At 38.9% G+C, this 15,655-nt stretch overlaps 2 protein-coding genes across 3 annotated transcripts in view; both read left to right on the forward strand.

Moving 5' to 3' along the window:
• The window catches only part of Msrb3 (methionine sulfoxide reductase B3), a 151,044-nt gene that overhangs the window by 64,201 nt on the left and 71,188 nt on the right, over nucleotides 1-15,655 (forward strand). The window lies entirely within an intron of this gene.
• LOC105943866 (mitochondrial import inner membrane translocase subunit Tim8 A-like) lies at nucleotides 11,993-12,815 on the forward strand. Its single transcript, XM_012948210.2, has 2 exons — nucleotides 11,993-12,124; nucleotides 12,516-12,815. Exons 1-2 carry the CDS (start codon nucleotides 11,993-11,995, stop codon nucleotides 12,672-12,674), a joined length of 291 nt encoding a protein of 96 aa, XP_012803664.2. The 3' UTR covers nucleotides 12,675-12,815.

Consider the following 15,655-nt stretch of genomic DNA (forward strand, 5'->3'; position numbering starts at 1 on the left):
TTCACAGGCAAGTGCTTAACCACTAAGCCATCTCTCCAGCCCATAAGGGTTTTCTTGATCAGAAAACAAGGAATGTCGAAGTGATAGGCCCTGTTAAAATTGCCACTGCTCAAAAACTTACACTGTTTTATTCTTACTGTTCTTAGAGCTATTATGATGAGTTTGTCCAAATAAAATATCACCAATAAAGAAACACTCACACACACACATGCTCACGAACATGCACACGCACACACAAGAGAAAATTAGTACTTCCAAATATATCCTGGACAGAATGTGAACTGGAATTGCCTTTCAGGAGCAAAAATTAATAAATTATGTTAAAAAATCTTAAAATTGGGCTGGGGAGATGGCTTAGCAGTTAAGCACTTGCCTGTGAAGTCTAAGGACCCAGGTTTGAGGCTGAGTTCTCCAGGACCCACGTTAGCCAGATGCACAAGGGGGCGCATGCACCTGGAGTTTGTTTGCAGTGGGTGGAGGCCCTGGCGTGCCCATTCTGTCTCTTCTCTCCCTATATGCCTCTTTCTCTCTCTGTCACTATCAAATAAATAAATAAAAATAAACAAAAATAAATTTTAAAAAATCTTAAAATTATACATGCCATTGCTTATGATAAATTATTTTTATACATAAAAATGTTCTTTATAATAAGACTGTAGTACAAGTATTCTTAATCTTCATGATAACAAAAAATAAATGTACAACATATGAGACTAGATAAATTAACTATATAAATGAAAATATATCTGGCATTTAGAGTGATACTGGGGCTGGGTATGGTGGTATACACCTTTAATCCCAGCATTCGGTAGGCAGAGATAGGAGGATCACTGAGAGTTCGAGGCCATCCTGAGATTACATAGTTAATTCCAGGTTAGCCTGGACCAAAGTGAGATCCTACCTTGAAAAATAAAAAAAAAAAAAAAAAAAAAAAAAAAGAGATACTGGGAAAGAGCATATAATTATCTGGCAAGGATTTAGAATAAATTTAAGTTTCAAGAACAATGTTAATACATGATCCTATATTCACAAAATATGCATGCCTCTACATATATTCTTATAAACAGTGCAAAAGGTTAGGTACTACATGTTGACAGTAGTTGTCTTTGGATGGTATAATTATTTTTTCTTTTATATATTATTTTTAATTTGTTTTTCTTTTGGGTGGTACTGGGGACTGAACCTAGGGCCTTGTACATGCCAAGTAAATGTTCCACCAATGAGCTATATGGGATACAGTAACAAGTCTTTTTAAATTTCCTGAAATGAGCCTGTATTTTTTGGTAATAAAAATATTAATCCAAATTTGTTTTTTTATATTAATATTAAAGAGTGAAATAAAATGAATTTCAAATTTCTTTTTGAGTTCCCAAATCCATTCTCTACTGTTTTGTCTTCTGAGTTATTGCTTCTGTTTTTCTCTGTCATTTGTCCACATGTGAGATTATAGTGATGATGTCTTCTATGATTTGGATATGATTTGAGTGTTCTCCAAAGGTTTATGTATTGGAAGCTGTGACAGTACTGAGAGGTGATGGGATCTTTAAGATGTGGAGCCTAGTGGAAGGTAATTGGGTCACTGGGGGCAGTTGCTTCAGAAGGGACTGATACAGTACTTGTGGGACATGGTTAGTTTCTCTAAGGTTGAGTTATTTAAAAAGCAAGTCATCCCCCCCTCCCTGATATCTGGCTTCCTGTCTTGTCATGTGACCTTTCACATATGCCATGATGCTTCTGTCACGTTAGAAACTAGCCAGTGAACCCCTGGCCAGGCCTGAACAGAACATAGCATAGTATACTTTGAGACTGGTCATTTTATTTGACAAATAAACCTCTTTTACTTTTAATTTTCCCCATCTCATATAATTTTGTTTTATTAAGAGGAAACAGAATGATGCAATATCCTAGGAAAGATGGCTACTGGGAGACTGATCTACTCAAACCACATTCTCTTACCCTTCATTTCAGTCACTATTTCAAAATTTTCTCCCTTTCTTGACTATATTCTATCTTCTATCTTCTTGTGGTAGTTATGTGGCCCTACCCCAAGAAACTTGGAGATAATTGATGAAGAATGAGACACCAGGGTCTGAAGACTTGTATTTATTTTTCAACAGACTTACTTTATAAAATGTTTATTATGCTTAAATTGAGGATATTTTGAAGCAGCAATTGAGGCTTACTATCAACAAGGCTTTGTTCTGAACATTTTTAAAAGTATGTCCTTTATTCTTCTTAACAAAAACCAAAGCTTACAAAGGCTTTGTAATTTATTCTAGTTAACACTCGCAGTAGAACCAAAATTCAAATCTGCTCACCCCTCGGGCATTTCTTTCTCAGCTTCTTTATTGTTGTGCTTTCTTGCATTCTGACTGATTAATCTTTTTACTGAGTAATTCAACATCTGGCCCACTCTTACACTGGTCTTAATTGTTAGTAATTTTCTGATGATGGCCAAGTAACTGTACTTGGATGTTAAAATGGAGAAAGTCATTATTAAGGTATACAGAAGTGAGGTTAAAGTCATAACTTGCCCAATCTACTGTGCATGACTGAATAAGCAAATTAAACTCTAGGAGCTTTAATATCCTCTTTCTTAAGAGCAGCACAATACCTATATCATAAGGACTTTTGAAAAGGTTAAGTAAATAATATTGAAGTGTTTTGTGGATGGCAAAAAAAAAAAAGCAACTACTTGGGAGGAAGAGGTAGGAGGATCACTGTGATTTGAGGCTGCTCTGAGACTGCATAGTAAATCCAGGCCAGTTTAGGCTAGAGTGAGACCCTACCTCAAAAAACAAAACAAAACAACAGCAAAAACCCGCTATACATATGAAGCATTGGTACTAAAACAGTATCATGGATTGTTCTAAATAGTAGCTGGAAGAAAAAGTTTATCAGGAAAGAGGGAGGCAGGATGTAAGAGGCATATTTAAATAGAGACTAGGGTAGCCGGGTGTGGTGGCGCACACCTTTAATCCCAGCCCTTGAGAGGCAGAGGTAGGAGGATCGCCAAGAATTCAAGGCCACCCTGAGAATACATAGTGAATTCCAGGTCAGCCTGAGCTACAGTGAGACCCTACCTTAGAAAACAAAACAAAACAAAACAAAGAGAGAGGGGGGGGGGGGAGGAAGGGAGGGAGGGAGAGAGGCTAGGGCTAGAGAGATGGCTAGTGGTTAAGGTGCTTGCCTACAAAGCCAAAGGACCCAGGTTTGATTTTCCAGGACCCATGTAAGCCAGATGCCCAAGGTGGCAATGCATATGGAGTTTGTTTGCAGTGGCTAGAGGCCCTTGTGCACCCATTCTCTCTCTTCCTCTCTCTCAAATAAATAAATAAAAATATAAAAAATAAATAAAGACCAGAGTAAATGCTGCTTTAAAATTCTGGGAAGACTTTTCTGTTTGTTGAGTGGCTGGTGTTCTGGTGGCTATCCCATACTGGTGTTGATGATAAAAAAGCAGCAGTAATTTGCTGCAGGGTATGCTATGGGGAAGGAATTGATTTTATTTGTCCAAAATAAAGAGAAATCTAGAAAACTCAAATAGGTAATTGATAGTCTCTCAGAAATTAGCTAGTCTATCTCTAGAATAATCCAGAATTCAGTATCAAGCCGTCACTTTGAAAGGCTAATAGGCACAATGGTTATGTTCATAAAAAGATGAACTAATGGTTCAGAAGCTTCAAAATAAGAAACTTGGACTGGAGAGATGGCTTAGAGGTTAAGCGCTTGCCTGTGAAGCCTAAGGACACCGGTTCGAGGCTCAGTTCCCCAGATCCCACATTAGCCAAATGCACAAGGGGGTGCACGTGTCTGGAGTTTGTTTGCAGAGGCTGGAAGCCCTGGCGCGCCCATTCTCTCTCTCTCCCTCTATCTGTCTTTCTCTCTGTGTCTGTAGCTCTCAAATAAATAAAAAAAAGAAAAAAAAACAAGAAACTTGGAGGAAGTGATAAAAAAGAGTCATGGGCCCACATCATCTATTTCAGCAACTCAAAAATCTAGGTATTTGTATGAATAAGATCCATATCTGTCCTCCCAAAGTTATGATTTACCAAGGTGGTAATGCAGCCCAGGAGGAATTTATATATTTTTTAAAATAAATTCCTCCCTATTTCATATGTTTGCTTATATATCAGTCAGAAATTTAATGAATATCTGGTTTGGGACAATATTAATAGCTGTGAAATAAACACTACAAAAGAGTAAAAACAAAAAAAATAATTATCAGTTATCTATAAAGTTATTGAAAGAGATGATTCTAATGATTCGTTTGATATTTAAAGCCTTTTTAATGAAGAGGGCAATAAATTCAGCTTGGAAGTCCAATAGACTTGAGGTTAAAAACCTAACATTAGAGATATATTAATGTTTTTCTTAAACATTAACAAATGGTTGTTCTATCATATTACTTCTACATAATACAGTACTAGATCCAAGATACATAAATGGGTATTCTAAGGAAAAAAGTAGACTTGGAGGAAAATAACTGCTTATTGAGAAACACTGAGTTAAAATATGTGAAGCAATTGCTTCATGGAACTCACAGAGTGTACAGCACACTAGTACCTAATAGATCTCACAGAATGCATAATACACTAGTGTCTTATAGAACTCACAGAAGATGTAACACACTAATACTTCATAGAACTCACAGAATACATAACATGCTAATGCCTCACAGAGCTCACAGAGTGCACAACACTGTAATGCCTCATAGAGTTCACAGAATGCATAACATGCTAATGCCACATAGAACTCACAGAACACATAACATACTGATACTTCATGGGACTCACAGAATACATAACATACTGGTACTTCATAGGACTCACAATGCATAACACACTGATACCTCATAGAACTCACAGAACACATAACACTGTAATGCCTCATAGAACTTACAGAACGCATAACACACTGATACTTCATCGAACTCACAGAACACATGACACTCTAATGCCTCATAGAACTCACAGAACACAGAACACACTAATACCTCCTAGAACTCACAGAACACATAACATGCTGATACTTCATAGAACTCACAGAACACATAACCTCATAGAACTCACAGAATACACAACACCCTAATACCTCATGGAATTCACAGAATGCACAACACCCTAATACCTCATGGAACTCACAGAATGTAAAATACACCAGTGTCTCATAGAACTCATGGGGTGTACAACACACCAGTGTCTCATAGAACTCATGAGGTGTACAACACACTAGTGTCTCAGAACTCATGGAGTCCACAACACACTAGTGTCTCATAGAACTCACGGAATGTGCAACACTAGTACTTCATAGAACTCATGGTGCATATAACACATTATAGTCATAAAACTCAGGGATCATACAACATAATAGTCCCTCATAGAGCTCATGGAGTATACATCACGCTCATGTCTCATATAACTCATATAGAGTCTCATAGAACTCATAGAGTGTACAGCACACTAGTGTCTTATAGAACTCAAGGAATGCACAATTCACTAGTGTCTCATAGGATTCATGGAGCATACAACACCCTAGTACCTCATAAACTCATGTCATGTATACACGGTAGTTCCTCATAGAACTTTTGGAGTGTACAACACACTAGTTAGTGCTCCTTTTGGAATGTTAGGAGCAGGCTACATGATAAAGCACATTGGACTCTTTGACCACAGAACCAATCTGTTCCTGATTGGAAAATGTATTGCAAAGCTCATCTTTAAAATTACTTTAAAATATTTACTTATTTGAGAGAGAGAGGGGGGGGGAAGACAGACAGACACAGAGGAAGATAGGGAGAATGGGCACACCAGGGCCTCCAGCCATTTCAAACAAACTCCAGATGCAATTGCCACTTTCAACATCTGGCTTATGTGGAATAAAACCTGGGTCCTTTGGCTTGCAGGCAGGTGCCTTAACTGCTGAGCCATCTCTCCAGCCTCCATTTTTTAAAATTAAATGTTATTTCTTTTAAAAGGTTATACTCTCTAAAAATATTATTTATTTATTTATTTAAGAGAGAGAAAGATGGAGGGAGTGAGAGTTTGGTCCAGGGCCTCCAGCTGCTGCAAATGCACCCCAGATGCAAGTGCCACCTTGTGTAATCTGGCTTATGTGGGTCCTGGAGAATCAAACCTGGGTCCTTTTGCTTTGCAGGCAAGTGCCTTAACCACTAAGTAATCTCTCCAGCTCTAAAAGATTATACTCTTACATCCTCTTTCCAGCATCCTATTCCACTAAGGGCTCTCCTCAGTGGAGTTATTGGTATTAACTGTGGAGTTCTGAAAGCCTCAGCCAGTAATCTTATCCATGCTTTAAAAAAAATTCTATTCTAAGAAATTGTGTTCTATCATGGATTCAGGGTGCTCATTGAGGTGACACCAGTGAGTTGAACATAGCAAAGTTTCTTAGGCTCTCTTTTTCCTCATTCTGTGCCTTGTATGAAGGCCGTTTGACCAGTTAATGCCACAGTTTTCCCATCTACAACTTGGCAAGTACAGATTCTTTCTGTTTTCTTTTCTGTGGGAAGAACAAGCGTCAGTGGGATGGATACAGAGAAGGAGGTTCAGAGCTACCCTTTCTGTGTGGACAGATTACCTTACCTTGCCAAGTCTCAGTGTCTGCATATATAAATGGAAACAGTTTTGATTCCATCATATTTGAAGTGGGTACTTTAATATACTTAAGCCACAGAGCAAATATATATTGGCATTGTTTCTTCCTTTTCTACTTTTTAATTGAGAACTTAGTACACAAGCATACTGTAATTTGATCATATTCTTTTCACATTACCCTTTTATGTTCTCCCATTCCCCACCCCATTCCAAGCAGTCCTTCTTCTGGTTTGATATCTCATTCACTTTTTATCCTTCATCCTTTATGTCAAAATGTCGATGGGCTCAATGTTGTATAGGCCTTGTGGAAGTAACAACATCTACTGTGAGGTCATGAGTACAACACTCAGTTCATGTTCAGAGGACAGTGTCCAGTTGTAATTCTTCCCACCCTATGACTCCTACATTCTTTCTACCCCTTCTTTTGCAATGTTTGCTGAGCCTGGGAAGATGAGACAGGAAAGTCTCATTTGCTGTTGAGCTCTCCATATCCTCTTATTTTCAGTAGTTTGATAAGTTTTGACATCTCCTCAGTTTCTACTACCATCTCCATGATGAAGCTTTTCTTGCCAGCAGTGAGAGCAGCACAGGTAGTTTTTCTAACTCCTCCTCCACAATGTCCCCTGAGTCCTGGTGGATGTTATAGAGATGTTTCATTCAATACTGAGCATTGGACTCTCTTTTCTTCCTATCTCCTACATGAGTCTTGGGTCTCCCTAGTTTTAACTGCTTTCTCAAATTCTGAGCATTTCTATTTCTGACCTCTGAGGCACTAGTAGGACTCTGCTAAGGCAGGAATAATTTTAGCTGTAGTTGATCCACTATTCTGTTGGCTTCTTAAAAGCTTGTAGTTGACAAGTCAGTACATTACCTAAGTTGAAGATCCTAGACTGCTGAGCTTGTTTGAGCCTGTGATGAAGTGGATCAGATAGAGAAGAAAAGGGAAAATCACACTCCTGGGATTTCTGCAAGCCAGAATCTGGAGGTTCAATAGTGATGGTCAGGAAACCTTGGGGGGCTTGTCCCTCAGCAAGCAGCTATATATCCATGCTGTGGTTCTTAGAGTCTTTCTGCCCCTTCTGCTGCAATGTTCTTTAAGCCTTGGAGGGTATATAAGAACTCTGATTTAGTGTTGAGTTCTCTGTAGTCTCTGGATATCTGCTTTACAAAAAAGAATATTTATTAATTTGAGAGAAAGAAGAAAGTGAGAGAGAAAGAAAGAATGGGCCTGAAAAGGCCTCCAGACACTACAAATGAATTCCAGATGCATGCGCCACCTTGTGCACCTGGCTTACGTGGGTCCTGGGGAATCGGATCTGGGTCTTTTGGCTTTACAGGCAAGTGCCTTTAACCACCAAGCCAACCCTCCAGCCCTGGATTTATTCTTTGATAAGTTTTGAGTGACCACAATATCTGTACCATCTCATTCGAGCTGGTTGTCAGGCTAGCATTGAGAGCAGGAACTCTTGTCACTGCTTCTTCTTCCTGTGGGCTCCAGCAGATATAGTAGAGGTGAAATATCTCATGGTATAGGCAGTTGGCTATCTTTTCTTGTCATATTGATGGATCATGGATCTCCCTACTGTTCTCTACCATTTGTAAAACAAAACATGTTTTCCAACCAAGAGGGAGAGCAGTTTGGTTTAAAGGGGATAAGCATAGCTATTTAGAGATTTTTTTTCATGTGTAGACTCACTCTTCTTTAGCCAAAGAGCAGTGGAGGTTCTCTCTGGAGTCTATGAATTTCCTACCTATGGGGATTCTGACTTGGTTCCTAGTATCAGGTATGAGTTCTGTCCCACTAAGCAGGCCTCATGTCCAGTTAGAGAACATTTGGTTAGCAGCATAGGCTATGTGTCATTATTGCACAGTGTATATTTCTTGCCCAGCTGGTTGATTTCATAGTTTGCAGGATCTCTTGCTTAGTCACACTGTTGGTGACCTTTATCCCCCAGCAACTGCCATAGTACCTTCCAGTACTATGAGAACTAGCCAGCAGGGTACTGACTTTTCTCTCATTTCCAGTGTGGTCTTTCTATAGCTGCAGGCTGTGGTGTCTTCAGCAATAGGGTCTTTCTTTTAGCTCTGGCAAGTAACCAAGTGCTTTGGCAATTTGCTGCATTGTTTTGGGATGCTAGTAACCCAATTATAGTCCTGGAATTTATCACCTAGAGCCCTTAGGGTTAAGCTTTCTCCACATTCTCCAGAGCACTTCTGTCCAACCCATCCTTCTTCGCCTTATTGAGGGTTATATCTTGTAGCATGCTATCCAGGAGGAATGGTATTGATTCGTGTTGCCATTAGTTTTATGTGATTCTTCCCCCACTATTCCTTCCCAGCACTCTCCCAAACCCTTTCATTCCTGTGTTGTTTCTAATCTCTTCTTTTTTCCTTCCTTCCCTTTTTCCTTTTTCTTTCTCTCCAGTTGGAGGATGAGGTCATGTTTTTAAGCCACATACTTAAGTAGAAATATTATTGCAAATATTTTAAAATTTGAATGTCAGTCATCATGATTAAGTCAGGAGAGTTAAGGGAAGTGTGATGAGGCCAATTCTCTACCATGGGGGGGAACTCAATGAAAGTCTTTAACTTCTTTGAATTGAAGAAAAATGTAAAGAGGGATATATTTAAAATGCTGAAAATGAGATGAAGAGATTTAAAGAAATGACGGAAGAGGCTTTATGAAAGAATACTGATTTTTCTTCTCTGGGAGATAGGGGATAGAAATGATTTGTCTTAATAGTTGTCCATCTCAGGGCTGGAGAGATAGCTCACTGGGTAAGTGCACTTCCTGCAGGGGTGTGAGGGCCTGAGGGGTTCTGAAACTGCCTGAGTTTAGATCTCCAGATCTCACATAAACCACTGGGCATGGCCACCTTCTCCTGTAACTCCAGTCTTGCAAAGGGAAGCAGACACCAGGGAATCACTTGGGCTCATGAGAAACAGTTCCTGTATCAGTAAGAGACATTGACTTAAATAAGAATGGGCAGAAGAGTAGTGGAGTGGGACACCCAGTGTTCTGCTCAGCCCCTACCACAGGCAAGCACATGAGGGCACATATATGTGCCTGTATCATGTATACTACACACAGTAGTTACTCAATTTTTGTAACACACACACACACACACACACACACACACACACACACACACATATATCTTGTTGTTAACTCTGCACTAGTGAGTGTCCTTGCTGTGTAGAAATGTTGCCTTAGAACAGGTGTTCAGCACCTTACTAAAGTTGCTGTTGTTTTCATGATCTGAACCTTTTCCAGTGAGTAGCCATGGTAACATCAAGCTCTATTTGGTTTATCAGTCCTGTTTTTCATGATCATGACTTATGTGGCAGTAGTCTGACTCCTTTTGCTCTTTATATTTTATGCTTAATATCTTGAATTATACTCAGAACAAAATCCAATTTTAAAAATTCATGTCTTGATTTGTTTTCCAGTTGCAGTTTTTCTGCTACAAGTAAATCTGGCTTTATGCTGCTGGAGATTTGCACACTTTATGTCTATGTGCTTACTAAGTATATAGTGTTGATAGTGGTTGCATGACTCATAGTCTGCATAATCATAAATTAACTGTGGTACTTCTGCTATGCCTTCTTTGAAAATGCCCTGGAAGACCACCCAGAATGTGCAATTTATTGATACTGTAAATACTCACTTAATTTAAGAAACCCAACAGCACTGGCTGACCAACTATACCTGCATCCTCCAGTGCAAACCTACTGCCTTTTTTTTTTTCTTTTTGGTTTTCTGAGGTTGGGTCTCAAGCTCAGGTTGACCTGGAATTCACTATGTAGTCTCAGGGTGGCCTTGAACTCATGACAGTACTCCTATCTCTGCCTCCCAAGTGCTGGGATTAAAGGAGTGTGCCACCATGCCTGGCCCCTTTTTGCTCTTGATTGAGGTTCAAACCATTGATCTTAAACAATAAAGGACTTTATATATTGAATTATGGATGCTTCTTTCAAATTGAGTGCTTTGTACATAATGAGCACTATATAAATGCTCTGTCTGTCTGTTTGTCTGTCTGTCTGTCTGTCTCTCTCTCTCTCTCTGACTTGGTCACATTAGACCTTTCTTAATAGAGAACTTTCTTCATGGTCTTGAGATTGGATATTGGAGGGCACACTTCTCGCATTATCTGTCTTTCACAGAGTTTTGCTTGGCAGTCTAATAGACTATAACTTTATTTGACTGCATAAAACTTACCTTTTTAAAGGCCTGTCATTCTTGGTGGCTGGCTGGTCCAGTCCAAATTCATGCAATCTAAGGATTTATTATTTGACTCGTACTCAGAGATAGTAGCTACACAGGAAAAAACATTCAATAAACTCATCAAGAAAGTAGTGACTATATTTTTTGCCCTGGTACTGGGTCTTTCCAATAGATTTCCATTCATCTGGTGTTTAAGTTTGTGCTTCCCACAAAGATAACTTTATAACTCTAATGCATAGAAATTTCTCAGTGTGGGGCTGGAGAGATTGCTCATGCTTAAAGGTGCTTGCTTGCAAAGCCTAATCGCCTGAGTTTGATTCTCCAGTATCCATGTAAAGCTAGGCACATAAAGAGGTCACATGTGTCTGGCAGGAGGTCCTACTGTGTCTCCTCCCCCCCTCTGCTTGCAAGTACATAAATAAAATGTAAAAATAAGAAATTTATCAATGTGGATTTTATACAGTAGGAAGGGAAATTTTTATTTCCTAATTGGATTAAAGTTATAAGCAAGATAGAATAATTAGATATGAAGTTTTGCTGTTTAAAATAGGAGAGGTTTTCTTAGGTTTAAAGGAATACCATCATGGTTAGTAGCTATCGGTATTAGCTGGAGAACGTTAAAATATTACTTACTATTCAGGGGTTGAGGACATGGCTTAGTGGGTAAGAGGGCTTGCTGTGCAAGCATGAGGACCTGGGTTTGATCTTGGACAGTCATGTAAAAAGCCAGATGTGGTCATATATACCTATAGCCCCAGCTCTGAATGGGTGAGTTGGCAGGTAGATGAAAGAGGCTCACTGGTTAACCAGTTCATTCAAAAAACAGTGCCAAGTCATACTGGAGTTTTGAAAAGCAGAGTAAAGAATATGAAACTCCCAATCTTTTCATCTTTGTGTGTGTGTGCAGTATGTGTGGTGTATACATGTGACATATCTATATGTGTGTATTTAGATGCTCATGCCCTGTCCATATGCATGCAGAGGCCAGAGGATAAAGTCAGGTACCTTCTTCTATAACTGTTACCTTATTTCTTTGAGACAGAATATCTCAATTTATTTTCCTACATATGAAGATTTTATTAAAAAATTAGACTTTTACATGAAGGTCGGTGAGTAGGTTCGGCGCTCCTCTCGGCACGCGTGGACGCGCCGGATGGATTCCTCCTCGTCATCCTCTGCGGTGGGCTTGGGCTCTGTGGATCCCCAGCTGCAGCATTTCATTGAGATGGAGATGCAGAAGCAGTGCTTCCAGCAGCTGGTGCAACAGATGACAGAACTTTGCTGGGTGAGGATCCTGGGGTTGGGATCTGGACATAGTGGCCACTTTATGTCCTTGCCCCACAAGACTAGACTCTAGGACGTCGGAGGATTGGGAGAAGGTGGACCTGGTGGCGCTCTGGTTTCTTTCTTACGTTCCCTAGGCCGAACCAGAAGGGGCACGGGTGACCACTTCTCGGGGACAATTGGTACAGAGGACAGGAGAGTCACACTTACCATGCAGTCCCACCCAGCACTTTTCAGGCACTTGCGATGGAAAGTGGTTAGTGCTGGTCACCAAAGAATAATCAGAGTCCCCAGTACAGGCAGTTTACTTTGGGTAGCAGGAGTCTGTGAATCTGTTATTTCTGAACTTCCTGGGATTTACCTAGATAATCCTGTTCTAACCCCTCCTGGAGAAGTGCATGGACAAGCCTGGGCCAAAATTGGACAGTCGGGCTGAGGCCTGTTTTGTAAACTGCGTTGAGCGCTTCATTGATACAAGCCAATTCATCTTGAATCGACTGGAACAGACCCAGAAATCCAAACTGGTCTTCTCAGAGAGCCTTTCTGACTGATCTCAGCATTACCTCTTTGGAAAAGTAGCTCAAGAAATGAAAAGCTGTTGATGGAAGGTTGAAGAAATGGCTATGGGGGAATGGTTCCCAACTCTTGTCATTCTTGGGACGTCTTATCATCTGAGAATGAACAAAGACCAGTTTTGTGTAGGGGGTTGAGGGTCATGTGTGTATTTGGTTGTGTTTTTAATGCTAATCATGTGAAAATAATTGAAAGATGAATGGAAAACTCTGAGATGCATGTGGGCTATGCTTTTCTTAAGATCCCCTTAACTAACTGCTTTGTATAATTTTGATAGTGGAACCACATAGATAAATCTATTTGTATAAATGAATTTCACATTTTTAGGAAGACCTTTGTGTCAGAAAGGTAGCAATGGGAGAATAACTTGGCATTTAACTGTGGACCATCTTATCTATTGTTTGGCTCTCAGTGCTGGAGTTCAGCTTTCTAGGTTATCTCCCTTCCCTACAGTATGACTTATTTAAATATATATTTTAAAATATGGTCTCAATGTTGAACAGGCAGCCCGAGAATGTACAGGCCTTTAGTTATAAAGGAATCTAGTCCGTAAACATAACTCTCATTACCAGACTGCCACGAAACATGTTAAACTTACTCTCATTCACAGATGTGCCTAAAAAAAATCATCAAGATTTAGGCCAGTCAAAAATAGAAGTTTCAGGTAGAGGTGCATGTCTGATGTTAATGATTACAAATTCCATTAACTGCATTCTTTTCATCACTGAAATAAAAACTCAACAAGAAAATAAATAAATAAAATTAGACTTTTCTTTAAACATGTTTTATTCCTTTTTAACACTAACAAATTTTTAAGACTTTGAAAGCATGCTTTAGTTTAGCAATATTTCTTAACCAACTGACCATAAATCTTATTTTCATATGTACGATGTTTTGTTAAACCACATAATTCATCATAGTAGTTGTACGTGTTTTCAGAGTAGCTTGGGTGAATTTTTGCCACTATCACTTATGATTATCTTGATTCCTAGATATCTGGATTTATCTGATATTTTTTGGTTTTAAAAATATGCAGTTAATGAACTGTTTCTTTGTATCTTTTTTTCAAGTTTTGTTTCCAGTAGCTAACACATCTTTAAACATTTAAGTTCATTTTGATTTCTTTTTGTGATTTTTATCTTATATATTTGTATCATTGCTATTATCAAATGTGCATAGTAGGGGCTGAAAGAATGGCTTAGTGGTTAAGGTGTTTGCCTGTGAAGCCAGTGGATGCAGGTTCGAGTCCCCAGGACCCACATTGGCCAGCTGCCCAATGGGGCGCACATGACTGGAGTTCGTTAGCAGTGGCTGGAGGTCCTGATGTGCCCATTCTCTCTCTCTCCCTCTTTCTCTGTCAAATAAATAAATAAATAAAATGTGCATAGTGGCCCACATTTTAAACATAGTATGTAATAGCAAGTAATCTACTGATACAATTTAAAAAAATATATATATATATACATATATATATTTATATTTAATAAAAGAGCAGAAATATTCAAATCATGTTTGCATATTCAGACATTTGCAAGTTTTAGTTTAAGCCTTGTTATGAATTTGATATGGCATGAATGTGTCCTCAGTAGGATTATGGACTGGAATTTTATCCCCAGTATGGTAGTGTTCAGATGGTAGAACTATTAAGAGGGGGACCTAGTATAAGATAATTGAGTCACATGATCACAACTAGCTGCAAGAGAAGTGGTAAATAGTGTAGAAATATGTTAGGCAATCATGTGTGCAGTTGGAACTCAGAGATTCTACTTCTAAATAAGGAGAAAAGAGTAAGAGAAGAATGGCTATTGGGAAGCAGTAGCACCTTCTTTTGATGATTGCTAAATGAACTGGTTAAATGCTTTTGAACTTACATATGTATATATAGTGTAAGAATAGAATGGGTGTCTTTGGAGGCACAATTATGTTTATTCATCTTATACCCTGTTTTTGCTTTTCTGTCTTTCAGCATCCAGTGTAGTTTGTGCTGGAAGCAAGCATGCAAGAAGTATGATTGAAATTAACAGCCTTTTGGGCTTTTCTTGTGCCATTCATATTACAGTGTGTTCTCTTTTTTGCATCTGTCATTTACTTGTTCCTATCTATATTTCTGTTTCTCAAAGAATATTTATTAGTAGAGATGACCATAGTGACTTTCTCAGTGTGTGTGTGTGTATGTGTGTGTGTGTGTGTGTGTGAGAGAGAGAGAGAGAGAGAGAGACAGAGAGAGTGGGTGTGTGTAAATCTCTTTGAAATTTGAATCAACTTACGTCATAGGGCCATTTTCCTTAACCTTAAAACTGATCTTTTAACTTCCATTATTAATGTTTTAATTTCTAGTAGAGTGTACCTTTGAAAGTCTCATACTGAGGCTTCTTAAAATGTTTTTAAATATACAATCTTGGTTTAAAAATATTTTTATATATTTATTTGTGAGGGGAAGAGAGAGAGAGAGAGAGAGGAAGAGAGGGATAATGAGTACATTCTAGGACCTCCTGCTACTGCAGATGAATTCCGCATGCACGTGCCACTTTGTCCATCTGGCTATCTGGCTTTATATGGGTATTGAGAACTTGACCCAGGCCAGCAAGGCTTTATGAGCAAGTGACTTTAACCACAAAGCCATCTTCCTGGTCTCTGAAATTTTATTTTTTACTTTTTTCTTTTTCAATAATAATACCTAGGCACCAGGTGTGGTGGTGCACACCTTTAATCCCAGCACTTGGGAGGTAGAGATAGGAGGATTGCTGTGATTTCAAGGCCACCCTGAGACTACATAGTTAATTCCAGGTCAGCCTGGGCCAGAATGAGACCCTACCTAAAAAAAAAAAAAAAAAAAAAAAAAAAATAAAAATACCTAGGGAACTAATTGGTTTGTGAAGATATTTTGTGTAAATTTTATGATAATATTTTATATATTGACCACATATCCTTGAAGAGGATAAGATGGTCTATAGATGAA

The sequence above is a fragment of the Jaculus jaculus genome, chromosome 6 (genome assembly GCF_020740685.1).
Source record: "Jaculus jaculus isolate mJacJac1 chromosome 6, mJacJac1.mat.Y.cur, whole genome shotgun sequence".
In the NCBI taxonomy this organism is placed as follows: Eukaryota; Metazoa; Chordata; class Mammalia; order Rodentia; family Dipodidae; genus Jaculus; species Jaculus jaculus.

Bases quoted from the DNA above. Each gene is read 5' to 3' on its own strand.
- LOC105943866 (XM_012948210.2), top strand. From the start codon at position 11,993: ATGGATTCCTCCTCGTCATCCTCTGCGGTGGGCTTGGGCTCTGTGGAT. The intron at 12,125-12,515 runs GTGAGGATCCTG...CCCCTCCTGGAG, and splicing joins AGATGACAGAACTTTGCTGG to AAGTGCATGGACAAGCCTGG.